This window comes from Hemitrygon akajei, chromosome 19, assembly GCF_048418815.1.
Source record: "Hemitrygon akajei chromosome 19, sHemAka1.3, whole genome shotgun sequence".
NCBI classification, from domain to species: Eukaryota; Metazoa; Chordata; class Chondrichthyes; order Myliobatiformes; family Dasyatidae; genus Hemitrygon; species Hemitrygon akajei.
The window spans coordinates 66,167,047-66,194,732 of NC_133142.1; the positions used below are offsets into that span (position 1 = coordinate 66,167,047).

General features: G+C 39.1%; 1 protein-coding gene across 1 annotated transcript in view; it reads right to left on the minus strand.

Annotated features, from left to right (window-relative positions):
• The window catches only part of iars1 (isoleucyl-tRNA synthetase 1), a 163,697-nt gene that overhangs the window by 117,501 nt on the left and 18,510 nt on the right, over positions 1-27,686 (minus strand). The window contains exons 3-8 of the mRNA XM_073072668.1: positions 22,889-23,045; positions 22,424-22,543; positions 21,883-21,965; positions 9,385-9,502; positions 7,017-7,164; positions 1,743-1,830 (exon numbers count right to left, since the gene is read on the minus strand). Of these exons, the coding sequence (XP_072928769.1) occupies positions 1,743-1,830; positions 7,017-7,164; positions 9,385-9,502; positions 21,883-21,965; positions 22,424-22,543; positions 22,889-23,045 (714 nt within the window). The remainder of the gene's footprint in view (positions 1-1,742; positions 1,831-7,016; positions 7,165-9,384; positions 9,503-21,882; positions 21,966-22,423; positions 22,544-22,888; positions 23,046-27,686) is intronic.

Consider the following 27,686-nt stretch of genomic DNA (forward strand, 5'->3'; position numbering starts at 1 on the left):
TTCTTCTGCTTGTCGGATGATTGCATTTCTTACATTAATGACTAGAAGATCTATTTTGTTGAATTGGAAAAAAATTAATCCCCCTACCGTATTTCATTGGTTTTCTCAAACTATGTTATGTCTAAATTTGGTGAAAATTAGAAGTGTCGTATATGACCCTTCTATTAAATTTGAAAAGATTTGGAGGCCATTTATTCAATATTTTCACATGATGTAATTTGACTCTGTTCCAATCCTATTTGTTTTTCCGGTTTTGATTTTATATATATATATATATATATATATATATATGTTGAGAGGATCGGAGTTGGGGACACTGATGATTTTGTAATTTTATTTATAGATACTATAAACAGCCCATTTTTTTTCTTCTTTCCTTTTTTTTCCTTAATAGTTAGTGGTTAGTTTGTTAGCTTAGTTTTTCTTAGGGTATTAATATTTTTTTTCTTTTTCTCTTTTCTGTTTTTTTTCCAACATGAATTACTTAGTTTTTTGTTTTGTTTATATGACATTTGTATCACTCATGATTTGGGAAGACTTAACTATATTGTACTTATTGCTTGCGTATCCTTTTATGTTCATTTTAATTTTGTAAGTTTGTAATCCCATTATCTATGTACTAATCTTATCATGTTGATATTAATAAAAAGATTGAAAAAAAAAGAAAGAACCCTCTTCAGTTTCAGCACATCCTTTTTAAGATAAGGAGTCCAAACCTGTTAATAATAATCCACATGAGGCCTCACCAGTCCTTTATAAACGCTCAACATTACATCTTTGCTTTTATATTGTGGTCCACTTGAAATGAATGCTAACATAGCATTTCCTTTCCTCACCACAAACTCAACCTGCACATTAACCTTTAGGAAATCCTGCACAAGGACTGCCAAGTCCCTTCGCACCTCAGTTTTTTGTATTTTCTCTCCAATGAGAAAATAGTCAACCCTTTCACTTCTTCTATCAAAGTGTACGACCATACACTTCCCGACACTGGAAACATTTAAGGAGTTAATTGGGGGAAGAACTTGGGTTTTTCCTTCACAGAGGTGTGTAGGGAATTATACCTACATGCAGATAATAATGTTGAGTCAATTATTCACTGACAATCTCTTTAAAGAAAAAACCCAAACTTTTCCCCAATTAACTCCTTAAATGTTTCCACTGATAACAGATTTCAGTGTTCAATTTAAAATTGCCCTTTGAAAAAAATACAACTTTCTATTTAAAATTTTCAGTCTTCTTGGTTACCAAGTGAATCTTCACATTTGCCATTAAGTCTCTATTTATCATTTTATTGTATAGTTCTGTAAATGAATTCCCGTGTCTTACAGAGATCATGAGCTGTGGATATTCTCCCATTTCTCTGCAATGAAATATGGTTATATTGAACCTCAATATTCTTTCTTTCACATCTTAGTGCAGTATATAACAGTCAAAGTATAAACTTTATCGTGAGTAAAACACAAGGAGGGAAAAACCAAGGTAAATGAGCACTTCTGAGAAATCTTGACGACCCGAAACATCTATTTTCACAGATGCTGCTTGATTTGTGGCTGCTTCCAACAATTTCTGTTCTTGTAGATGAAAGTAGAAAACAAATATTGAAGTTTATTTGTACTGTCACGAACTGATTAATATACTGCTATTTTCAATTTTACAGTAAAATTTCTGTACTTGTTTTCATGAACACAAGTGTTTAGTGAACACATCCTCAGATAACAAGTATGAGATCATGCACCAACCTTTCTAGGATATCATATTCTGCGTCAGATTTAAAGAGTGCTACCAGTCTGGCTTCCATCATTATGTAGATGTTTCCAGTAGAGAGCTCTGTTTAAAATATAAGGAAGTACAGTTTGATAGCTCGGCATGGAATGAATTGCCACCATTTTTTAAATTTTATTTTTAAGAACGTTTGTGGCAACCATCAGAAAATAAAATGCCTTTCCAGCACAGTACCAAAATCTGAAAACTGCATTATCAATCTCATGTTAAAAATCTGTCTTTCGTTCCTTCATGGGATGTTAACATTATTGACTAGACTACTTTTTAAATACCCAAATTATCTTTTGATAATTGCAGCTACCTTTACAGTGAAAAATATTCCCCACTATACTCATAGCATGCAATTCCAGAATTCTGATCTAGTTGCAGTGAAAAATTATGCATTTCCAAATCAGGTTGGTGAGAGACCTGCAGAAATTGGAGATGTCTCTTGCCTTTGTTAACGCGAATGGTATAAATTGCACATCAGGGAAATACAGCTAAAGAACTATTGATAAGTAGCTGCAGTTAAATTCAAAGCTGTCACTGTGCCTCAAGCATTTGAAGAAGTGCATTTTCAGTCATTGAAACTGAACAAGTTGCTTTGCGCTAGATGCCACTGGAGTTTTATTGATACTGCAGTCATTCTTTCATCTGACAAATTCTTCTTTACAATCCTTCATAACATGCAAAGATTTTGGAGAGTCAGGATACTAGTTACTTACCTCAGAATACATGACCCCTTCCTCACTTTAACAGAGGGTAGTGAATACCTGGACTAAGCTATCAGAAGGGGTGCTGAGGCAGAAATAATTACATTTGAATTGTTTCTACAGGTACTTGGATAGGAAAGGTACAGGGAATTATGGGTTTAATGCATGCAAATGGATGTGTATCATAGTCAACATAATTGAAATGGGCAGAAAGGGTACAATTCTGTGCTGTACATTTATATAATTCTATACCGAACTGCTGATCACGCCTCAGTGCCACCACTAAAACTGTCTAATTGCTCCTTAATATTTACCTTAATTCTATCATTGTATTAGCTTATCTACTGCTGAAATCCTTAAACATATTGATGTTACAATCAAATTTAATTACTCCAATTAATTGTTGGCAGCTCTCCAATTAGTTGTTACTATTTCATGCTCCCAATGTGATGCTGCCAGGCTTGTTGAGCTCCTGTATTTCGTGTGTGTTTACCCAAAAGTCTCCTTTCTGCAAATGTTATTGCACTAATCTTCCATGTGCCTGCTGATCTCTTCACTCCACTGAGGTGCTTCTTAAAACCTATCTCTAATCACAAAAGTTTGTCAAATTTCATTTGAAAAGGATCCTCTAAAGCCACTTTAGCACTTTACAATATTAAAATATACAGATTCTTGCAGGTAAGCCTTGAATCAACTATTCTAGGGCTCTCTGAAGTAGGCCACTAACTTTGCATCACTGATTCATTCATAACAACAGAGCTAATATGCCAACTCACTCTATTCCATTCACTGATCTCTACTGGTTTCCTGTCCAACAGTCCTTCAATTTTACCAAACGGTCTCACCTGGAATGATTTCTGCATCTCACCCAAATTTCCAAATATCCACCATCACTGAATTCCAAAGAAGGAATTTCTATCCTGTTTATCCTGATGTTCATCATTCTCAGTAGTCTTCAGCTACCTACACCCAAAATTCCCTCCCTAAATCACACAGCATGGCAGTAAGATGATGCACCGAGTACCGAGTAGAGCTGCTACATTGCAGTGCCAAAGACCTTCATTCAATCATTAAGAGATGCAGGTTGATCAGATGATTGACCCCTATAAATTGCTCTTGGGACTTGTGTATGAGTAGAATCTTGCATCATTTTATGTAAATACAATCAGTGTATGAATCTTGAATGGGTAGTTGATGGTGAGTGGGCCAAAGTTGATGGCACTGCCTGTTTTCCTCCCTTCTCTAAAAAGTCCAGGTTTTTTATTCAGCTAATGTCGTTATGTATTTCCGTGTCAAATTCTACTTAATAACCACCCATGAAGTCCTTTGAACTCCCTTATATTGTTTATTGTTGAACGACCAGGATGGGAAGAATTACTTTTTTCCTCTAGGTCAAAGACATCAAAAACTGTTATTAGTCACTGTGCAAATGAAAAGAAATAATAGTTCTACAATTAAATAGCTGAGCTAATAAAGTCACCATCCTATGCGAATTAAAGAATTCATCATCTGACTGAAAGTACCTGCCAAAACTGGTTAAACATCGGATATGGTTACCGTGGCCTCTCATCATCTTGTACACCTCTATCAGGTCACCTCTCATCCTCTGTCGCTCCAAGGAGAAAAGGCTGAGTTCACTTGAGGCATGCTCCCCAATCCAAGCAACCTCCTTGTAAATCTCCTCTGCACCCTTTCTATGGCTTCCACATCCTTCCTGTAGTGAGGCGACCAGAACTGAGCACAATACTCTAAGTGGGGTCTGACCCATATAGCTGCAACATTACCTCTCGGCTTCTAAATTCAATTCCACGATTGATGAAGGCCAATACTCCTTACGCCTTCTTAACCAGAGTCAACCTGCGCAGCTGCTTTGAGTGTCCTGTGAACTCGGATCCCCAGATCCCGCTGATCCTCCACACTGCCAAGAGTCTTACCATTAATGCTATATTGATGATGCAAGGATCATTGCCAGAGGCTCAGCAATCTCCTCCCTCGCCTCCCACAGTAGCCTGGAGTACATTTCGTCCGGTCCCGGCAAATTATCCAACTTGATACTTTCCAAAAGCTCCAGCACATCCTCTTTCTTAATAGCTACATGCTCAAGCTTTTCAGTCTGCTGCAAGTCAGCACTACAATCACCAAGATCCTTTTCCATAGTGAATACTGAAGTAAAGTATTCATTAAGTACCTCTGCTATTTCCTCCGGATCCATACACACTTGCCCACTGTCACACTTGACACTGTCACTACTGCCTTCCTTTTCCTTTTCCTTTCCCTACCCTTCTGAGCCACAGGCCCAGACTCTGTGCCAGAGACACGGCCACTACCGCTTCCCCCAGGTAGGCTGTCCTCCCCCCCCCCCCAACAATTCTCAAACAGGAGTACTTATCGTCAAGGGATACAGCCACAGGGGTACTCTCTAGTACCTGACTCTTCCCCTTCCCCCTCCTGACTGTGACCCACTTGTCTGTCTCCCGTGGCCCTGGTGTGACTACCTGCTATAACTCCTCTCTATCACCTCCTCGCTCTCCCTGACTAAGTGAAGGTCATCAAGCTGCATCTCCAGTTCCCTAACTCAGTCCCTCAGGAGCTGCAGCTCGACACACCTGGTGCAGACATGACCATCTGGGAGGCTGGAAGACTCCAGGACCTCCCACATCTGACACCGAACACAGGAAACTGGCCTCACACACATACTTCCTCCTTTCCACAAATAACACAGGTAAACCTACCTCACTTCATCCCGTTACCACCTAAGCCCATTGAGCCAAAGCCCTATCACTCCGCTGCCCGCTGGATATAGCGGTCTTTTTAAACCTTTCGTGCTCTACTGGCTGACATCACACGCCTGCGGAGTCTTGCCTCTCTTTTACCCCGAGTAGTAAAGCTGCCTTCGCTCTGGAAATCAGCCTTCTTGCTCCAAACCTTTTTCTTTTAACATGCTTTTTTTTGGGACCTGAGTATCACCAGCAGAGGTAGCATTTATGATCTACCCCTCATTATCCTTGAAATAATTGGCTTGCTAAGCCAATCAACCACATTCTGTAGCTTTGAAGCAACATATGGCCAGACCAGGGAAAGACAGCAGATTTCCCCCCCCCCCCCCCCTTAAACAGTTATAACAAACATGAGATTTATTTATTTATTTAACGATACAGCACGGTTGCACACCCTCCCAACCCAACAAACCTGCACCACCCAATTACACCCATGTGACCAAGTCACCTACTAACTTGTACATCTTTGGAATGTGGGAGGAAAATGGAGCACCCAGAAGAAACCTGTACCATCACAGGGAGAATGTACAACCTCCCTATGGACGGTGTCAGAATTGAACCCGGCTCTCTGGCTTTGTAATATCATCACACTAACTGGATTGACTGGATTGAATTTAACTGACTGAATCTAAATTTCATAAATTGCCTGGATTAGTAGTTTACTAATTTAACCACTGCACCCACCATAACCTTGTCCATGATTCCAAACATGATTAGATTCCAAACAAGTAGAATAATCTTTTTCTAAAAAAACCTATCCAACATAGATAATAAAACCATGACTACAGTAGTTTCTGAGAATTTTTTGAACTTAGAATAACGTATCTTCTAATTTCATATATTTATTTGCTGTCTCTTCCAAATCTGCATTTCAGTATTCAGTAATACTGATTATGGCTACATTACTCATTTTTCACTTAATCGTTCCTGCCGTCCACTCAACGACAAACATTATTTTCGCTTCTCTTCTTCCTACTTTCTCTAAATATTAAACTAGTTTTACCTTTAACTTTTCTTTGATCTATTGAAAGGTAGTCAGCTTAAAGGTTAACTGTTTCTCTCTACCAATGCGGCTGAATTTCTTTTATTGTTTCTGAAGTCCAGAATTTTGCATTTGGATTATATCTTCTCATTGCTGGCTTTCCACAGAAATGTCTTGGAAATGAGCTTAAATAGAAAGAATGACAGAATCTTTCTTTCCCAATATTTCCCAACATGAAGTGCCACACCAGAAATTTTGGAGAAAAATATGCAGGGTTTTCATTCTGTGCAATGCTCAATGAGCAATGGAAGCATATTATGAAGAGTTCTCCATCATTCCCCAGTGCTTGCTAGACACTACACCCAATGAGAACACACATATTATTCTCCCCACTCAAAGGTTAATTATTTCCCTTTATCAATGCTGCAGAACTCCTTTTACTGTTTCTGAATTTTGATGTGTTACTAACTAGAGCATTATTAGTCCACATTGAGCTTAGAACAAACTTTTTGATTATGTTAGGCAAGCAGTGAATGGATCTGGAGATCAGGTAGAAAGTATTTACATTTTTGGAACCTGAATATTAATTTTACTGCCTTTTTTACAAGATTCTATTGACACCTATCCAGTACACATGTCCATGCCTACTCTTTATAGATAACTGATAAACATCATCATGAAATATTTTATTGGATTACCTAGAAGAGTGTAAAGATAATTTTACATTTCAGGTTTCAGAACTTTAAAATTAAATACACATTAGCTTAAAACAAGTTTTACCTTTGATTTTCACATATTGATATTCGGGGCTGACACATACTGCAAGGTTGCTAGGCAAGGTCCACGGTGTTGTTGTCCAAGCAACCAAAGAAACATTTTCATTCTCCTCTAATGGAAAGGTCACAATGACAGAAGGATCTTGAACATCCTGCAAGAAAACAGTATGAAATATACATCTTTCTAAAGTTTAGAATTAGACGTTTAAGTGTAATATATGTATACATTTGGAAACACAGGAAGTGATCATATCATGAATTCAAATTTATCACTCTTAACAATTGTCATGATCTATGAATGATTATTATTTATGAATGATTAGCCCAAATATCTATTACAATTCAAGATAACTCTGAATTAAAAATGTTAACACATGTCAAAAATTAAATCACTTGATTTTAAACCAGATTACAATGCTCAGAAATAAAACCCATACATGCAGAATGACACTGGAAATATGGCACTGGAACTAAATGAATTAAACTTTTTTATATTCCATGGCTGCTTACAAAACTTTCACCTTATAACAACCAGTCCCATCTGATTCTTTCATCATCAAGATTTGTTAATTGACACTGAAAAATGCTAACCACTCATCTTCAAAATATAAGCTAATAAAGTTTATCACACCTTATCATACAAATGTAATTACTCTTAAAAATCTATGACACTTCAGTTTGTAGGTGCACAATTACTTTACCACTTTCTGATGGGGCCCTGCAAACTCATGACATGAAAAGAACCTCTGAAAGGAGTCAGAAATAGAAGTGTATTTTTTCCCCGAGAAGTCTTTCTCCTAAACTCCAGGAGTAAGTTTATGAAAGAAGTCCATTTTCTAGAGATGATGATGTATAGATCGAAGGGCTTTACTGCTGGGTAACTATATATGGTGTCAGTTGCAGCAAATTTATTTCATTTTTATTTATTTATTTATTTATTTAGAGATTCCACGCAGAAAAGGCCCTTCCGGCCCAATGAGCCACACTGCCCAGTAATCAGAGCACAATATACCATTTAACCTACCAATTGTGTGTCTTTGGACTGCGGGCGGAAACCAGAGCACCCAAGGAAACACGCACAGTTAACGGGGAGAAAGCAATGCCGTGAAAATGTCATTTTACTTCTCTTACATCTGTTTTTCACCTCGAATGTGTTTCTGGAACTGTCAGAGCCTGTGATTTATAGTTTGGAGATTGATTGAGCGATCCAGTGCTTTGTTGTCTCCAAAATGATTCTGAGAAGCAAGCGCATACTCTGACAGCCTCGACGAGAAGAAACTTTGAGACAGGGCACGAGTCAATGTTCGACAGCATTTCGCTGATCAGAGTGTCCATTAATACGATTGAAGCATCAAGGCGAATGCAGAAGGTGAGCAAGAGTTCAGCACCGACTGCCTTCCTTTTGATCACTACAGAGAAGGAGACTGTGAGCAGCCTGTCGTTGTGTGGCTCGCTGTGGCCGGTGGGTAGGCCTCTGCCTTGTGTGGCATCCCTCTGTCCCACCCTTTTGATGAATGTCAGTGATATCGGAGGATGGCGCTGTGGTTCTGCATTTACGGATTGGACTATTGAGTTAATGGACTGCGGACTTTTCCCAGACATAGTTTTTATATTGTGTTTGTTAGTGCCTGCTTCATTTTCTGTTTTGCTGTGCGAGGGGAGAGGGTTTGGAGGTGATGGTTCTTGTTCCATTTTGTGTGAAGGGAGGGGCTTTGGGTGTTGATGATCATTCTTTTTTGTATGGGAGGGGCAGGTTTGATATTTCTCTCTGAAAGACTTTCATTTTCTTTCTGTGTTTCCTGGCTATCTAGAGAAGATGAATTTCAGAGTGTGCACCAATATCCTTGAACAAACTCTTTACAGGTGGCACCAGGATTGAACTCCAAACTACAGATCATCCCAAGCTGTAATAGTGTCATGCTAACCACAACACTGCCCTGGCATTTATGAAGAACTCGGTACAGATTTCATCAAATCAGTTTCATTACAAGGCTGCATTGGTCTAGGAGGAGCTGAAATAATTGAAGTAACAGGCTGCTTATCTTCTATCATGCCAGTATAGATGGATATACCAACAAAATTAACAACTGACAAATTATTTGCAGCATCTGAGCCAAACAAAGTTTATAATTTGCATTTAGTATTGAGAAAAAGGGGATTGAATCAGAAATAAATGCTTTGAATAGAGATTAATTCTAAATCATCAAACACTTCAGCAAATAATTACAGTAAAGGCCTTTTCCTGTTCATTTTTATTTCTTCCAGAACTGGTCATAGAATGCAAAATTTGGAGGAGCTTAACTATAGACTACAGTAATGCCATTGTTAGAACATTAATAAAATTATACTGAGCAATTAAAAAATTATGTCACCTTATAATTTTGATGGGCTTCAAAGTTAGAAAGTGGCGTATTGCATGCAGTAGAAAATGGCATAACTTTCACACCTCTGTAGACAAGTCCTTTATCATAAAGCTGTTTAAACACCCACCTGAAAGGAAAACAGATGCAAAGATACACATAATAGTATAAACTGCATTTCAAAGTCAGTCATTAAAGCTTATTCTTTGGACCTCTGTCTCAATTTCTAATATCGTCCCTAAGTCCATCGATAGCAGATGGGGAAATGTGTCTGCTGATTCTTCTTTTCCTTGCTTCACCTCAGCTGAGCAAAATGAGCAACTTGATACAAAATTGGCTTGGTGGAAGGAGTCAGGATAGTAGTGTAGGATTATTTTTCAGATTGGAGGCCTATGGCACAGGAATGAGTGTTATTGATAATGTTAACAATTCGGTTGAGTATATAGGAAGCTTGAATGGTAATTTTGAAGATGACACCAATAAGTTGTCATCACAATTTACTGTGCCTCCTTGATGATGAACTCAGTCAAATGTTGACCGATTGTCAAGGACAGTTACTATCACCTAATCGACAATAGAATGAAGGAGTGCTATTGGCTGAACCTGATAACAATCCATGGCAGATGATCAATTTAAATCAATTAAACAATCTAATAATCTGACATTAGTATTAATGAGCATCAAACTACCAGACAGTCCTAAGAATCTTTGGTTGACCGATGTCCCAATCCCAAACTGGTCTATGCTACCTCTCGGGGTCCGAGGAAGACTAAACGTTGTGCAGTCATCTGTGGATACGCATGTGGCTTTGGAGGCCGAAGGCCAAAACACACATGCAGTTGCAGGTTGGACATGGAATGGCAGTTGTTGGAACAGGTGCATACACAGCTTTGTGGCGTCAGTCTCGTGCTGCTGCAAGGCCAAGATTTCGGTCATCCTCAAAGTCAGATGCAGCTTTTCCGGTCAGGGCGCACCATGCGGCCCTGTCAGCTGCGGACTCCTCAAAATGTTGGTGCTGGAGGTCTGCCCATTTGATGTACGATTTCAAATTGTCTTTGAATCTTTTTTAGGGCGGCCCTGATTGCGGCTGCCATGCTCAAGCTCACCGTAGAGCAGCTGCCTGGGACTCTTGTTTCACCCATGCGGATTACATGGCCAGTCCAGCGTAGCTGGGCCTGGAGGATCCTTGCCTCAATGTTTGTGCTGTTGGCTCTGTCAAGGACTTTCTGGTTGGTGATTCGGTCCTGCCGTCAAATCCTCATGATTGACCGCATGTGAAACTGCTCCAGCTGTTTGATGTGCCTGCGGTACAGGGTCCAGGTTTCGCAGCCGTACAGGAGAGAGGTGAGGACCACAGCCTTGTACACCTTGAGCTTGGTTGAAAGCTGAATGTCCTTGTGCTCCAGAACTTTGACACGGAGTTTCCTGAGTGCCCGGCTGGCTTTCTGGATCCTTGCTATGATCTCTTTGTCAAGGGATCCGTCACTGGAGATGGTGCTTCCTAGATACTTGAAGCTCTCCACATTCTTCAGGACAGTGCCGTCGATGGTGATGCATGGCTGAGGAGGGTGACCGTTTGGTGCAGTTTGTAGGAGAACTTCTGTCTTACCGAGGCTGATTGTCAGGCCGAACAGCTTTGAGGCTGCAGAGAACTTGTCAACAATCGTCTGCAAGTGGTTCTCCTGGTGGGCCATGAGGGCACAGTCATCAGCAAACAGGGCTTCAGTGATGAGCCTCCTCAACGTTTTAGTCTTTGCAGCAAGGTGTCTCAGGTCAAACATCAATCCGTTTAGGCGATATCTTATGTAAATACCCAGGCCTAGGTCCTTAACAGCATGCTTCAGCATTTGGGTGAAGAAGAGGTTGAAGAGCACTGGTGCTAGATGCCTTGCTTCATGATGACCAGACTCTCAGCCACGTGATCTTAGTACTATTTGAACAACCCTTGTAAATAGGGTCAATTAGTGTGAGCAATAAAGGCAAGGATGCCAGAAATTTCAGCAATCCACAACGAATAAAAAATTCCTGACAGGAACACTTGAAAATATCAAATTGCAGGTTTCGGCTTTCCTGGGGTCATACCGCCACCTGCTGGTAATCCAATGAAAGTACATATCTATGCAAAGGCATACAGTCGGTTAATTGGAACACATCAGAACTAGTACCTTTTGGCCCAATTAGCTTAAGTTTCATGGAAATAGTTTAAAAAACTATCAAAAATCAAACTGAGTAACAAATTATGTATTTAAATGAAATTGACCGCAAGACCATAAATATAAGAGCAGAATTAGGCCATGGGCCATTGAGTCTGCTCTGCCATTTCATCATGGCTGATCCATTTTCCCTCTTGGCCCCAATCTCCTGCTTTATCCCCATATCCCTTCATGCCCTGACTAATTAAGAATCTGTCCAACGACTTGGCCCCCACAACTGCCTGTGGCAACAAATTCCACTGATACACCACTTGCTGCTAAAGATCTCCGTTCTAAAGTGATGACCCTCTATTCTGAGGCTCTGTCCTCTAGTCTTAGACTCCCTCACCACAGGAAACATCCTCTCCACATCCACTCTATTAAGACCTTTCACCACTTGATAAGGTGGTTATCATTCTTCTGAATTCCAGTGAGTAGAGACTCAAGGACATCAAATACTCCTCATACAACAAACCTTTCAATCCCAGAATAATTTTCATGAAACTCTTGAACCCTCTCCAAAGTCAGCACATCCTTTTGAAGATAGGGGGCCCAAAACTACTCACAATACTCCAAGTGAGGTCTCACCAGTGCTTTCTAAAGCCTCAACATTACATCCTTACATTTATATTCTAGTCATCTGCAAATGAATGCTAACATCACATTTGCCTTCCTCACCACCAACTCAACCAGCATATTAACCTTTAGGAAATCCTGCTCAAGGACTCCCAAGTCTTTTTTGGCCACCAATTCTTGAATTTTCACTCGATTTAGAAAATAGTCTACACTTCCATTTTTTCTACCAAAATACATGACCAAACACTTCCTGACACTGTATTCGACCTGCCACTTCTGTGCATTCTCCTAACCTAGCCAAGTCCTTCTGTAGCCTCTCTACTGTCTCAAAACTTGCTGCCCTTCCACCCATCTTTGTATCACTTGCAAACTTGGCCAAAAAGCCATCAATTCTGGCATCCAAATCACTGACATGTAAAATAAAGACTAACAGTCCCAACACAGACCCCTGTGAAACACCAATAGTCACCGAAGCCAACCAGAAAAGGCTCCCTTTATTCCCACTCTTTGCCTCTTGTCGATCAGCCAAACCTCTATCCATGCCAGTATCTCTCTTGTAAAACCACGGGCTCTTAACTTGTTAAGCAGCCTCATGTGTGGCACCTTGTCAAATGCCTTCTGAAAATCCAAGGACACAACATCAACCAATTCTCCTTGGTCTATTCTGCTTGTTATTTCTTCAAAGAATTCAAACTGGTTTGACAGGCAAGATTTTCCCTTCAGGAAACCATGTTGACTACAGGCTATGTAATCTTGTGTCTCCAAGTTCCTCAAAACCACATCCTTAATAATCGACTCCAATGTCCTCCCAACCACTAAGGTCAGACTAACTGGCCTATAATTTCTTTTCTTCTGCCCCTATCTTGAAGAGTGGAATGAAATTTGCAATTTATCAGTCTTCCAGATCCATGCCAGAATCCATTGATTCTTAAAAGATGATTACTAATGCCTCCACAATTTCTTCAGCCCCCTCTTTCAGAACCCTAGGGTATCGTCCATCAGGTCCAGGTAACTTATCTATCTTCAAACCTTTTAGTTTCCCCAAGAACCTTCTCCTAGTAATGCTGCTAATTTCTTCCACAATTACTTATTCAGTTTGTCCCACATTTTTAGCTCTCCAGCATCAATTTCCAGCAGTTCGATATCTACTCTCATCTCTCCTTCACTCTTTACACATCTGAAGAAACTTTTGGTATCCCCTTTAATATCACTGGCTAGCTCACCTACATATTCCATCTTTATGACTTTAGTTGCCTTCTATTGGTTTTTAAAAGCTTCCTAATCCTCCAACTTCCCCGCTATTATATGCCTTCTCTTTAGCTTTTGTGTTGGCTTTGACTTCTCTTATCAGCCAGGGTTGTGTCATCCTGCCTTTAGAATACTACTTCCTCTTTGGGATGCATATATCCTGTACCTTCCAAATTCTTCCCAGAATTTCCAGCCATTGCTGCTCTGCCGTCATCACTGCTTGTGCTCCTTTCCAATCAATTCTGGCCAGCTATTTTCTCATGCTTCTGTAGTTCCCTTTACTCCACTGTAATACTGATACCTCTGACTTCAGTTTCTTCTCAAATTTCAGGGTGAATTCTATCATATTATGATTACTGGCCCCAAAGATTCCTTTACCTTAAACTCTCCAATCAATTCTGGTTTATTGCACAACATCTAATCCAAAATAGCTGAATCTCCTAGTGGGCTCAACTATGAAATGCTCTAAAATACCACCTTGTAGGCTTTGTAGAAATTCCCTCTCTTGGGATCCAGCACCTACCTGATTTTTCCAGTCTACTTGCATATTGAAATCCCCCATGACTATCATAATATTGCCTTTCTGACATGCACTTTCTATCTCCTGTGTAATTTTTAGACCACATCTTTACCTTTAGACCCCCATCAGGGTCTTTTTACCCTTGCAGTTCTTCAGCTCTACCCACAACAATTCAATGCCTCCTAATCCTATGTCACCTCCTTCAAGTGATTTGATTAAATTTTTTTTTTAACCAACAAAGCCATGACACCCCCCCCCCCCAACCTACCTTCCTATCCTTTTGATAGTGTGCATGCTTGACATTAAGCTCCTAGCTATAATCTTCTTTCAGCCATTACTCAGTGATGCCCACAACATCATACATGCCCATCTGTAACCATGCTACGGACATCAGTTCATTTTTATTGATGCTGTCTGACCTGCTGTTCAGAGGATAAGTTCATCAGCCTTATTCTATATACTGTGTGCATTCAAATACACCTTTTGATTTTGTCCACCTTTTATTTTGCAACTCATCCTGTTGACTGCAATTTTGCCCGATCATCAGCCTCTCCTTGCTAACAGTCTCACTGCACACTAAACCTGCTTGTAAAACATTTACCTCAATCTCAGCACTATCAATCAGATTCCCACCCACCCCCGCCAAATAGTTTAAACCCTTCTGAACAGCTGTAGCAAACCTTCTCGCATGGATATTGGTTCTCCCTGCATCAAGTGTAACATGTCCCTTTTCTATCAGTCATACCTTCCCCAGAAGAGATCCCAATGTACCATAAATCTGAACCCCTACTTGCTGCACCAGTTCCTCAACCATGTATTCAGTTGCCAAATCATCCCAGTCTTACCCTCTCTGGTGTGGGGCATGGAGTCCTCATCTAAGAAAAGATGTGCTGGCATGGGACAGGGTTCAGAGGAGGTTCACAAGGATGATTCCGGGAATTAAAGGGTTATCATACGAGGAACGTTTGATAATGCTGGGTCTGTACTCGCTGGAGTTTAGAAGGATGGGTGGGGGGGGGGTGAATCTCATTGAAACCTTTTGAATGTTGAAAGGCCTTGATAGAGTAGATGTGGAAAGGATGTTTCCCATGGTGGGGGAGTCTAGGACAAGAGGGCACAGCCTCAGTATAGAGGGGCACTTAAAACAGAGATGCGAAGAAACTTCTTTAGCCAGAGGGTGGTGAATTTGTGGAATTTGTTACCACAAGCAGCTGTGGAGGCCAGGTATTTAAGACAGGGCTTGATAGGTTCTTGATTGGACACAGCATCAAAGGTTACAGAGAGAAAGTTGAGGAGTGGGGCTGAGGAAGTGGGAAAAAGGATCAGCCATGATTGAATGGCGGAGCAGACTCAATAGGCCAAATAGCCTAATTCTGCTCCTATGTCTTATGGTACTTCTTGCATTGAAATATGTGCAGATCAGACACTAGTTGCACCATGCTCAATGATGCTAGGATTTTAGGCCCCCTCCATTCAGGTGCAAACCATTCCTTCTTTGCAGGTCCCACCTTCCCTGGAAGAGAGCCCAATGATCCAAAAATCTGACACTCTCCCTTCTATACCAACTCTTTAACACGTGTTAAACTGTATAAACTTCCTAGTTCTGGCCTTACTTCATGTGGCATGGGTAGCAACACTGAGATCAAAACCCTGGCAGTCCTGCTCTTTAACTTAGCACCAAACTCCATGTCCAGAACCTGTCACTTATCCTACCATGTCATTGGTACCTTCATGGACCCATGACCTCTGGCTGTTCACCATCCTACTTAAGAATGCCAAGGACTCTATCCGAGATGTCCCAGATCCTGGCATCCAAGAATCTCAATCTTGCCCACAGAACCTCCTGTCTGTTCTCCTAAATAACAAACCCCTAATCACCACAGTGTGCCTCTTCTCCCCCCTTCCCTTCTGAATCATAGAGGCAGACTCAGTGCCAGAGACCTGACTACAGTAGTGTCTTTCCCAACGGTATCAAAAGTGACATACTTGCTGTTGAGGGGGCTGGCCACAGGGGTATTCTACACTGGATCCTTAACCCATTTCCCTTCCTGACTGTACCCTGCACCTTGGGTGTAACTACCTCTCTACATGTCCTCTCTATCACCCCTTCACTGAATGATCCTGAGTTCATCCAGATCCAGCTCCAGCTCCTTAATGCAGATTGTTAGAAGTTGCAGCTGGATGCATTTCTCGCAGTTGTAGTCGTCAGGGACACTGGAGGTCTCTGTTTCCCACATCCTGCAAGAGGAGCATTCAAATATCCTGCCTGATAATTCTACTGTCCTAACTGAGCAGATATAAAGGAGGGAAGGGAAAAAAAAGTCTAGCCCTTTTCTCTTCTTTGCTTTTTCTTTCTGAATCCTCTCCTCATTGAAGCCTTGAAAAGCTTAAGTCTCAAGATCACCAATCTGACTTTGTTCACTCAGATGACGGCTTTGCAACAATGGCCGCTGCACTTGCCCCTAATTGGCTCGTTAATAAAACCCAAATGCGGACTGGTCACTGGTCAAAGCTCAATTACGCTGCCGTGATCCGATGCTGCCTCTTTCTACTCGAGCAGTGGACCTGAGTGAAATGTCCTCCTCTCAAACTTCTCATGTCCGGATTAGTCACTGTTCAAAGCTCAATTACAAAAAGCTCCATCTATCTAGAATTTACCCACCTGCATTCTAAATTCTTTTAATGATCCAGCTTCCAACACCCATCAAGGCAGAGAATGCTAGAGATTCACATGTGGTGAGAAGCAACTTCTTCCTTTCTCCGGTTTAAGTTACCTGATCCTTATCTTACAGCTATGTCCCTATATTTGAGTCACTCTCATTCTATCTATCTGAAAGATGTCGTTCCTCATTCTTCTATACTCCAAAAGGAAGCATTAAGAAGAGGGACGCCTCACGTCTTAATAAGCTGGTAAGGAAGGCGGGCTCTGTCGTGGGCAAAGTACTGGAGAGTTTAACATTGGTAGCTGAGCGAAGGGCGCTGAGTAGGCTACGGTCAATTATGGATAACTCTGAACATCCTCTACATAGCACCATCCAGAGACAGAGAAGCAGTTTCAGCGACAGGTTACTATCGATGCAATGCTCCTCAGACAGGATGAAGAGGTCAATACTCCCCAATGCCATTAGGCTTTACAATTGAACCGCCAAGACTTAAGAACTTTTTTTAAAGCTATTATTAATGCTTTTTGAGATAGTGATTTAGATGCATATCATATTTTTTTACTGAGTTAAGTATTGTATGTTATTAGTTTTGCTACAACAAGTGTATGGGACATTGGAAAAAAAGTTGAATTTCCCCATGGGGATGAATAAAGTATCTATCTATCTATTTTGGCTTGTCACGTCAATGCTGTCTTTTTTGCTTATTTGCCTGTATTACATTAATATTTTTCTCTGCTTTAAGTACTAACTAAATATCTCTGAAAAGTAGGCACTGCATTTGTCTCCACCACCTCTTCTGGCAGTGAAATCCAGATGTCACCAATCTCTGCAAAATATAAAACCTTTCCCTCAAATCCCTTTAAAACTCCTTCTTCTCACCTTAAGCCTTTTTCCTCTTGTTTCTGATACCATGACCATAGGGAAAAAAAAATTAGCACTCTACCAAAACTCCTCATAATTTTATACACCTTTATCAGGTCATTCCTCAACATCTTCTTTTCTTGGAAAATCAAATAACTAAAGTCCTCCAATCCATGCAATATCCTGTAAGATTTCTGTTGCACTCTCACCAGCACAATGAGGTCCTTCTTATATGGCAGAGACCAGGACTACACACAATATACCATGTGTTCTGACCAGTATTTATAAAGTTGCAATATAATGATCCAGCCTTTTATTCTATTCCTAGTTATGAAGCCATATAACTTCTTCACCATCCTTTTCATACATGTTGCTACAATCAGTAAACTATACGAACCTGTACCCCAAGGTCTCGTTTATTAAAACTCCTCAGTGCCCTAACATTTACTGCAAGTACTGTATACATCTACTGAACTTCTTAAAATGTCCCTGGTTGGCATTAAATTTTATCTGCCATATTACACTTTCCAACTGATCAATATCCTTTTGTAGCCTAGACAAGCTTCCTCGCCATCCGCAATACCAACAACTTTCATGTCATCTCCAAACTTAATATTTCTACATTCAGTCAATAGTCCTCCAGATTCAATAACATTTTATTTACCTTACCCTACATCAAGATCAGAAGTTCCAATTTTAATCAGTTCTCTTTCAAGTGATAAGCCATTAAATACAGTGGATTTCAGTTAATTGGGACACTTTGGGAACACTACATTTTGCCCTAATTGTCTGCCCCAATTAGCTGAAGTTTATGGAAAAAGTTAAAATCGTATAAAAATACAAACTACCAATAAACTGAGTAACAAATTATGCATTTATATGAAATACAAAATGAATTAGAACACGAACAATACTACTACAGAACTATAATACTATAGTTCCTAATAGTTATCAACAGAGAAATTCATCCAGAGTACGCTGCTGTGCTCTTTTGATTGACTCTCAATGAGTAAAATTACTTGTACCACTGGACCTGGACTTCCAAGTTTGAGAGAGTGGAACTGTCCCAGTGCAACAGCTTTTAAAAACTCTCCCACAAAGGTCTCCTGCCATTGTTGGGTACGAACCATCAGCCAGCAAATGAATAAAATTAACACAGACAATGCACTGCTTTTGATGATCGCATCCTCCCAATCATCATTTTCATTGTAACATTCAAGATGATTGCCAATAACTTCAAATTCTTTGTAGTTCCTAACTTGAAATAGTGAAGTAGTTTCATTTTTGCTCACGCCCATTTCTGGCATCTCCAAGCCTGAATGCTTGAAAATTGCAGTCAGCAAAAATTCCAAACTGTCTTACTGATTATTTTTCGCCAATTATCAGTGACAAAAAACAATCAATGGTTTTTGAACATAAACACATGCAACAGACGTTATTTAAAAAGTTTATTCTAAATGCAAGTGCATGCTACTGATGCTAGTTAGAAACTTTAGGTCCCAATTAAGTGCCATAGTATCCCAAATAGACAAAAGGAATCCCAGCTATTTTCCTAATTTTTTTTGTTCAATGAGCCAATTACCCAGAATCCACTGTATATTCAAGAGTTAAAAAGTATATTTTTGAGTTATACACAAGTTAAGGATTAGGAGAACCAAGCAGGTAAGTTGAAAAACGCCAATAATCAAATCAGCTGTAATCTAACCAAATGGAAAGCAGGTTCATGAAGAGATTGCTTAATCCTGCTCTTAATCTTTAGTGTGTCCCTCCTAATTCCATGACCCCCCTTGACCTGCCTAAACATCCAATCTCTCAGTTAGTCAGCAGTAGGGCCTCTCAAATTAACCACTTGACTTATTGAGGCTCAGTTTAATCCTTCATTCATAACACTAAGATCTAAACCTAATTTCTGGTAATAATATATTTGAAGTGGTCTGTAAGACAGTGATTATTGATTTGGAGATTGAAAAAAGTTCTATATACCAATTAGAAAATGCGCATCAACAACACAAAACTAAGAAAACATGGAGGCAAGACCAATAAAAATAATGAATATACAGCGATGTTAGACAAGAACCACTGCAGCCAAGAGCCCAAGCTTTTTCTCATAAATACTGCAATTCCACAATTAACCCCAAACATTTACCCACATAACTGTGGGCAAGTCCCAATCTTCCTGCTGATTTCAATTTCAATTTCCAGTTTGGTGTCCGCTTCTAGACTCAATGTAGAAACAAACAACAGAAAATAGCTTAACAGACTGCCATCCACTTACATACTCGGGCTTCAAGGAAGAAAGGTGTACACTTTAATTACTCAAGTTTCTTTTAACTAGTGTTTTAATTGATTTAAAAAAATTTTTTTTTTAATTCATCATTCAAAAACCTTGGTAACTAGCAGCACTGAAATACAAATGGCAGGGGGGGGGGGGGGGGAAGAGCTTTGACACTTGTCAAGTATTTCCAGAGGATTTTTGCAGGTGCAACCACTTTTATAATGACACATTTCTACATTTGGGGATTTGATGCTCATCTCAGCAAGCTAATTGAGTCTTACTAATTCACAAAAGCTTTGTTCAGAACACTGGGGAATAGATGCAGTAACTGCAAGCAAAGGGTCCTGCTAAAGAAAATCCAGGCCAAGGGGCTTTTCCATCCTAAGAAAGTGACTGGCAAATGTAGTCTTCAAGTAACAAATAATTAATGTATTATCCTTCATGATAAAAAAAACTAAGTCAACATGTGGGTCAAATGTATTAAAAGGCAAAATGGAAGAACAGTTACACAGGCCAATTCCCATAAACATTTTCATCAAATTGAAGTTAAACTATAAAAGTTTTCCACCAAAGGAGCCGATCTTCAATGACAAGTACATCATCTGGATATGGCCATTCATGTTTCCACCAGCGTGTCCACAGACATATTGAATCTAACAGGAGGTTAGCTACCAATAGATTGGATTTCTAACAGTGAGGTAGGCCCCACCATGAATGGCTTTGACAGCCAACATAACCCATTTGCCAGAATCACCAACTATCAATGCTGACCTAATTGTTTTATTATTTGCATCTGCCACTGTCTTCCTGCACATCACCCTATTCAAATCAGGAACTTACCTTCAGATAATATTATCATGCCAAACATTCAGAGGTGTTTTTTTAAACTAATTCTATTTCAAAGCTCCTGAAGCTCACCCTAATCATTATTTGTACTTCAGTCCATAAAACCATGTGACATAGGAGCAGAATTAGGACATTGGGCCCATTGAATCTGCCCTGCCAAACATGGTTGATTTACTTTCCCTCTCAACCTCATTCCCCTACCTCTTCCCTGTAACCTATTGATGTTCTTACTAATCAAGAACCTATCAACCTCCACTTCAAAACAATTTTACACCCTTGTGCATCAAAAGTCATTAAAGGGGTCACTTAAGTGCACAATGGAGATTTATTTTCTCAATCATTTTACCAAGTGTCTTTCATTGCACTTGACATTCTACAGTAGAATAATGCAGCTTATTAAGTGAACCAAATGAAGCCTTAATTTAGTTCATTGTCAAAAAACACCATTAAAAACTGAGCCCAGGGAGCTGGTTAATATCACACTGTGCCACTACATCACCAGCAGACAACAATACCACTTAGAAAGATAACTAACACCACTAAACTCAAAAATTATCACATCAATCTTCAATAGGAATAATAGAAAACCCTCCTTGTCCAACGGCTTCTGTTTCTCCAGTATACTAACACAGGTTTGCAGAATCAGGATTTACAGGCACAGGGAACTTTGAACATCTAAGGAATCAGCATTCTGAGACTAGCTTGTAGTGAAACAGAAGACCAACACTTCAGCTTAGGTGTATGCTGAAGATAGAGCACAAGCTTCTGAGGATTAAAGCTAATAAAAGTGCTGGCAGTTATGTGAGTATTTGAGAAATAAGAGTTCTTTCCCCAAAATTTTCTGCCACTCAATTGAGAACTGCAATGTTATATAAATGTCCTCTTATACATACATCTTAATCTGGCCAAACTGTGATCGAATTCACAAACATCTTCCTGCCAGTTTCCCATGCATTTAACACCCTATTTGATGCAAAAATCCAATTATTTCAGTATTCGACATATTCAGTCTCACTTTCTCTATGGGGAGGAAATTTCCAAAAATTCATAAAACTCAAGAATGCTGCATTTCTATCTTACGGATGTCAGAGGCAGATACTTTCACTTTCTTCTCAATTTTAAATGGTGAATAGTAATAGATTACCAAGTATAAAAACTTAATAACAAGCAGTTTTTGTAAAGCAAATAAACTTGTCAGTATCATGTAAAGATATAGAGCTTCTGTGTTTAAGACTATAATATACAATACTGAATTCAAACTAAGATTGGACTATTCAATGTACCAACATAAACTAATTCTATACAATTATCTTTAGTTTTATCACTTACCAGACAGATTCCATAAAAGATGGATACAGGGTCTTATAGTCATTCCTAAAATCAATCCAGCGTCCCAACCTCGTGATAACAGTCTGATGATGAAGAACATTTACACCCCTTACAAATAAAGTTCGGTTTTACAATAATAGTTTTTAAAAAGTAAAAGCAAAGTAACAAACATCAGTATTTTGCTGTAGTGTAATACTGAAAATGAAATAAATTAATATCTCAAAGTTAAAACTTCTATTATATTAAATTTTGTAAATGCATTTAATCATGTCTTTAAAAGTTCTGTTAATTAATTTAAAAACCAGATAAATCAATGCATTGCAAATGAGCCAAAAATGAATCCCATTTTTGAAATGAGTACTTTTAAAATTATTAGACTTCCCAAAGCAAACACAGTTATGTTATATCCAATAATTAGCATACTGATCAGCCTAAAAAAGACTACTTCATAGCCTAAAACCTCCAGTATTAATTCTGAAGACAAGTCCAGAAACTTTGAGAAATTCTGTAGCTGCTGTGCAGTATCATGAACAGTACTTACTTCCCATTCACCTGAATATCTCATCACTATACTTCGACAATGTCTGTTGTATTCAGCTATTCCCATTTTTGCTACATCTTCAGGTCCTTTAATACCCAGCGTCTTATCAATTTCATATTCCTATACAAGAGAATAATTAAAGACTGTTGTACTATGGTGTCAAATTTCAAATTTAAATTTTACATACATTCCAAGTCCTTCCTTAAACCATCCAAAGCACAATAAGATTTTTATAAAGCAATGACTATTTTAAAAATGAGGAGAAAGCTAAGCAATCCCTTTCAGGTATGAATAACAATTGTAATCACATTCTCTTTTAAGTGTTTTGTTTCAACAATTGTCAAGATGATGAGAGGAGAAAGAATCAGTTAAAACCGAATAAATGCAAATATATTCATACACTGAAGCTCTTAATCCACAGTACAATTTCCATCTGGTGAAACATCATCCATTCCAGTAACCTACCACAGGCAAACCATGGCAATCCCATCCAAATCTTCTTTCCACACTGAATCCACTTTGATGAGCAAATCTGGTCACTACATCCTTTATTGTCCCAGCAAGAATATGGCCATAGTGTGGAAGGCCAGTGGCAAAAGGTGGTCCATCATAGAAAGTGTACCTGTCAAGCCCAATATTAATTGACAATTGATAAAGATAAATCCATAAGACAGATACATAATCAACCAACAGAAAATCTATATTAAATACAAATACATTGAGATATTTACAGTGCCAATAAAAAGTATTCACTCCCCTTGGAAGTTTTCACATTTTATTGTTTTACAACAATGAGTCACGCTGGATTTAATCTGTTTTTTTGACTGATCAGCAGAAAAAGACTCATGTGTCAAAGTAAAAACATCTCTACAAAGTAATCCAAATGAATTACAATTATAAAATATAAAATAATTGATTGCACAAGTATTTACCTGCTTCAAGTCAGTATTTAGTCAATGCATCTTTGGCAGCAATTACAGCCTTGAGACTGTGTGGATAGGTCTCAAGGCTTTGTACATCTGGACACTGCAATTTTTCCTCATTCTTCTTTACAAAACTGCTCAGTTTCTGTCAGATTGCACGGGGATCATGAGTGAACAGCCCTTTCCAAGTCCAGCCAAAAATTCTCAATTGGACTGAGGTCTGAGCTGACTTGGCTACTCCAGGACATTAACTTGTTGTTTTTAAGCCATTCCTGTGTAGATTTGAGTTTACGCTTGGGGTCATTGTCTTCTGGAAAACAGATCTTCCACCAAGTCGCAGTTCTCTAGCAGCTTGTATCAGGTTTTTCCCCAGGATTTCCCTATACTTTGCTGTATTCATTTTACCCTCTAACTTCATAAGCCGACCAGGGCCTGCTACGGTGAAGCATCCTCACAGCATGATGCAGCAATCACTATGCTTCACAGTAAGGACGGAGAGTTTTTGATGATGTATGGTGCTTGGCTCATACCAAACAGCTCAATTTTGGTTTCATCAGACCATAGAACCTTCTTTGAACTGACTTCAGTCTCCCACATGCCTCCCGGCAAACTCTAGCTGAGATCTCATGTGAGTTTTTTTCAGTGGCTTTGTCTTTGCCACTCTCCTATAAGCTGCAACTGGTGAATCAGGCAACAGTTGTTGTATGCACAGTCTCTCTCATCTCAGCCACTGAAACTTGTAACTCCTCCAGAATTGTCATAGCTTTCTTGATGGTCTCCCTCACTAGTCCCCTTCTTGCACGGTCACTCAGCTTTTGAGGACAGCCTGCTCTAGGCAGATTTGCAGCTGTGCCATATTCTTTCGATTGATGTAACTGTACTCCAAGGGATATTCAATGACTTGGAAATGTTCTTGTAACCACTGATTTGTGCTTTTCAATACTTTTTTATGGAGTTGCTCGAAGTGTTCTTTTGTCTTCATGGTGTTGTTTTTGTCAGGATACTGACTCACCAGCAGTTGGACCTTCCAGATCTAGGTGTATTCTTACTACGATCAATTGCAACACCTTGACTGTACACAGGTGATCTCAATTTAAATAATTATGTGACTTCTAAAACCAATTAGCTGCACCAGTGATGATCTGCTGTCATATTAAAGGGGGAACAACAATTAGTTTGTGTTTTATATTTGTAATTAATTTAAATCACTTTGTAGAGATGTGTTTTCACTCTGACATGGAAGAATCTTTTTCTGTTGATCACTTTCAAAAAAGCCAAATTAAATCCACCGTGATTCAATGTTGTAAAACAATAAAATATGAAAACTTCCAGAGGGGGTGTGAATACTTTTTATAGGCACTCTATATAAAAATAATTTGGCATGTGCTCTGCCTTTAAGAAAAGGAAAGAGAATAACAAAAGCAATAAATTAAAAGGACAAAGGATGTCAACATTATGTCATAAGAAGTTTGTTTAAAGAGAACAAAATACATTTTACAAAAACATTTCAAAAAGAGAAAACTATTTTAAAGAAAGTAGTGCGAAAATACAATTCCAACAAGGCTGAAAACTGGCAACAATCATGTAGATAAGTAGGAAGTGGGGTAGATAAGTAGGAAGTGGGGTAGATATGCACATATAGAAAACAAGCAGGAGCTGATGGAATGGAGAATGAAGATGGGTGGTGCAGAATCATGAACTGATTTGAAAATAAGGGTTTTCAGTACAACTGGGGACAAAGTCACGATGTAGGATTCAACTGACTTACAAGTAGGTATGCGTCAGGGAAAATAAAGATGACAATTAAAAGAATGGAATTTAAAGTGAATAGAGAACAAAACGATAGGAAGTTAGGCATTCAAAACTTTGATAGTGGTGATAAAAGTATGGTATAAATTTCAGTGACAAAGATAGATAGTGGTGTAACAGCAAAGTGCAGAGGATTCCAGTTAATTGGGACACATCAAGACCATTTTGGCCCAATTAAGCAGCTGCCCCAATTATCTAAAGTTTAACAAAAATAGTCAAATAAGAGTAATAAAATGTCAAATTACCATTTAACTGAGTAACAAATTATATACTTAAATGAAATACAGAACAAATTAGAGCACTACCAATACTATAAAACTGTGTAATATTTCCTAATTATTGATGGAGAACTTCATCCAATGTACATTATCATGTGTGGGATGTCCAGGGAAAGGTAGCACCTCTGATAAAGGGGCTTTTCTAGTCTATTCTGAGGCAACTCATTTAGCTTCGGTTCCTACCGACACTCATCTCTCATCTATGGCTCCAGCTAGCTGTTTCCATGCAAAAGCGAACACACCCCGGTACACTGCTTCAAAGGGTGGGCTAAACCAGGTGAGTTGCCTCATATCCCAGTGAAATAGGACATGCCTAGTGAAGTCAACTCTGGCAGACTGGGCAGATAAAATCAGCAGTGAGACCCAATGGCCAAGAAGGCAGTTCTGCAATGTTTCGTGGAGCATGATAAGACACAGAAGTAATCATGGTTATTCACTGCAACCAAGGAAGACCCTAGTTAGTGACGACTACTTGTATGACTGGACTAGTCTTCTGAGGTCAAGAGAATGGAACTGTCCCAGTGCAGCAACTTTTCCACTTTAAAAACTCTCCCGCACAAGTTTCACTGTCAATTTCGGTTACAACGAACAACCAACATGCTCCGTGTTCTTTTGATTTGACTGTAAATGAACAAAATTAGCATAAACACCTAGTGTAAATAATGGACTGCCTTCACACAATGTTTTTGATGATTGCTTCCTCCAAATCATCTTCATTTTAACATTCAAGATGACTGTTGATATCTTCAAATTCTTCATGTTCCTAACTTGAAGTAGTGAAAGAGTTTTATTTTCACTGCTGAGCATTTCTGACATCTGCTGAATGCTTGAAACCAAAGTGGGCAAAACAATTCTAAATTGTCTTACTGCTTATTTCTTGTCAACTTTCAGTGCCAAAACTTATTGCTTTTTGAACACAAACATGCACAATTAATTCTATTTTAAAACTTTGCTCTCAGAACAGTGTAGTTTCTAACAGCTACACAAGTTCATGTGACCAACCCTAGTTAGAAACTGTTCAGCAAGTCTCCTGTCCTAAGCAAGCAGCATGGTGTCCCAAATAAACAAAGGGAATCCCTGCTATTTTCTCGATTAGATCTTTTTCTTGAAGAGCTGTCCCAAAAAAGCAGCAGCCCCAATTCACAGATGGATCAATTAACCAAATCTACCATATTTAGAACTCTGTTCATAAGAAATTCTCATCACCTGGAATCATGACAGCTTAATTATTGCAAAAAATACACTTAAGCAAGTTGAAAAGAAATGACATGGTGGAACAATCAAACACAACAGGAAATCTGCAGATGCTGGCTATCCAAGCAACACACATAAAATGGTGGAGGAACTCAGCATTTATGGAAAAGAGTAAACGGCTGACATTTTGAGCCAAGGTATAGTAGAATATGTTTTATCAGATGTTGTAATTTGTTGTACAAAAAGTGTTATACAGTGGTGCTAGAAAGTTTGTGAACCCCTGTAAAATTTTCACTATTTCTGCATAAATATGACCTAAACTGTAATCAGATCTTCACACAAGTCCTAAAATTAGATAAAGAGAACCCAATTAGTGTTGCATGTGTTTTGTTGGAAAATGTATGTGAACCTCTAGGGTAATGCCTTCTACAAGAACAGGTGTTCCATTAAATGAGATGTGATTGGAGGTGTGGATTGTAGTGGTACCTTGCCTTATATAAAAAAAAAGACACACAAAGTTAGGTTGCTGACAGGGCCTGCTCTTCTCAAGAAAGATCTGTTTAGGTGCCTCGATCAAAACAACTTTCAGAGGACCTTAGAAGAAATGTGGTGATACATGAAACTAGACTACAAAACTATTTCTAAAGACCTCAGTGTTCATCAGTCCATAGTAAGAGAAATAGTCCTCAAATGGAGAAAACTCAGTACTGTTGCTACTCTCCCTAGGAGTGGGCATCTTGCAAAGATCACACCAAGAGCACAACATGCAATGCTGAAGGAGGTGAAAAAGAACCCAAGTGTACTGTAAAAAAACTACAGAAATCTCAAGAACTTGCTGAAGTCTCTGTTCACGTGTCCACCATAAGAAAAACACTGAACAAGAATGGTGTTCATGGAAGGACACCACGGAGGAAACCACTGCTCTCAAAAACCAAAACATTGCTGCATGTCTCAAGTTAGCAAAAGACCAACTGGATGTTCTACAGCACTTCTGGGACAAGGAGACAGATTAGATAGAAGTTGAACTTTTGGCAGAAATGCACATTCCCGTGTTTGGAG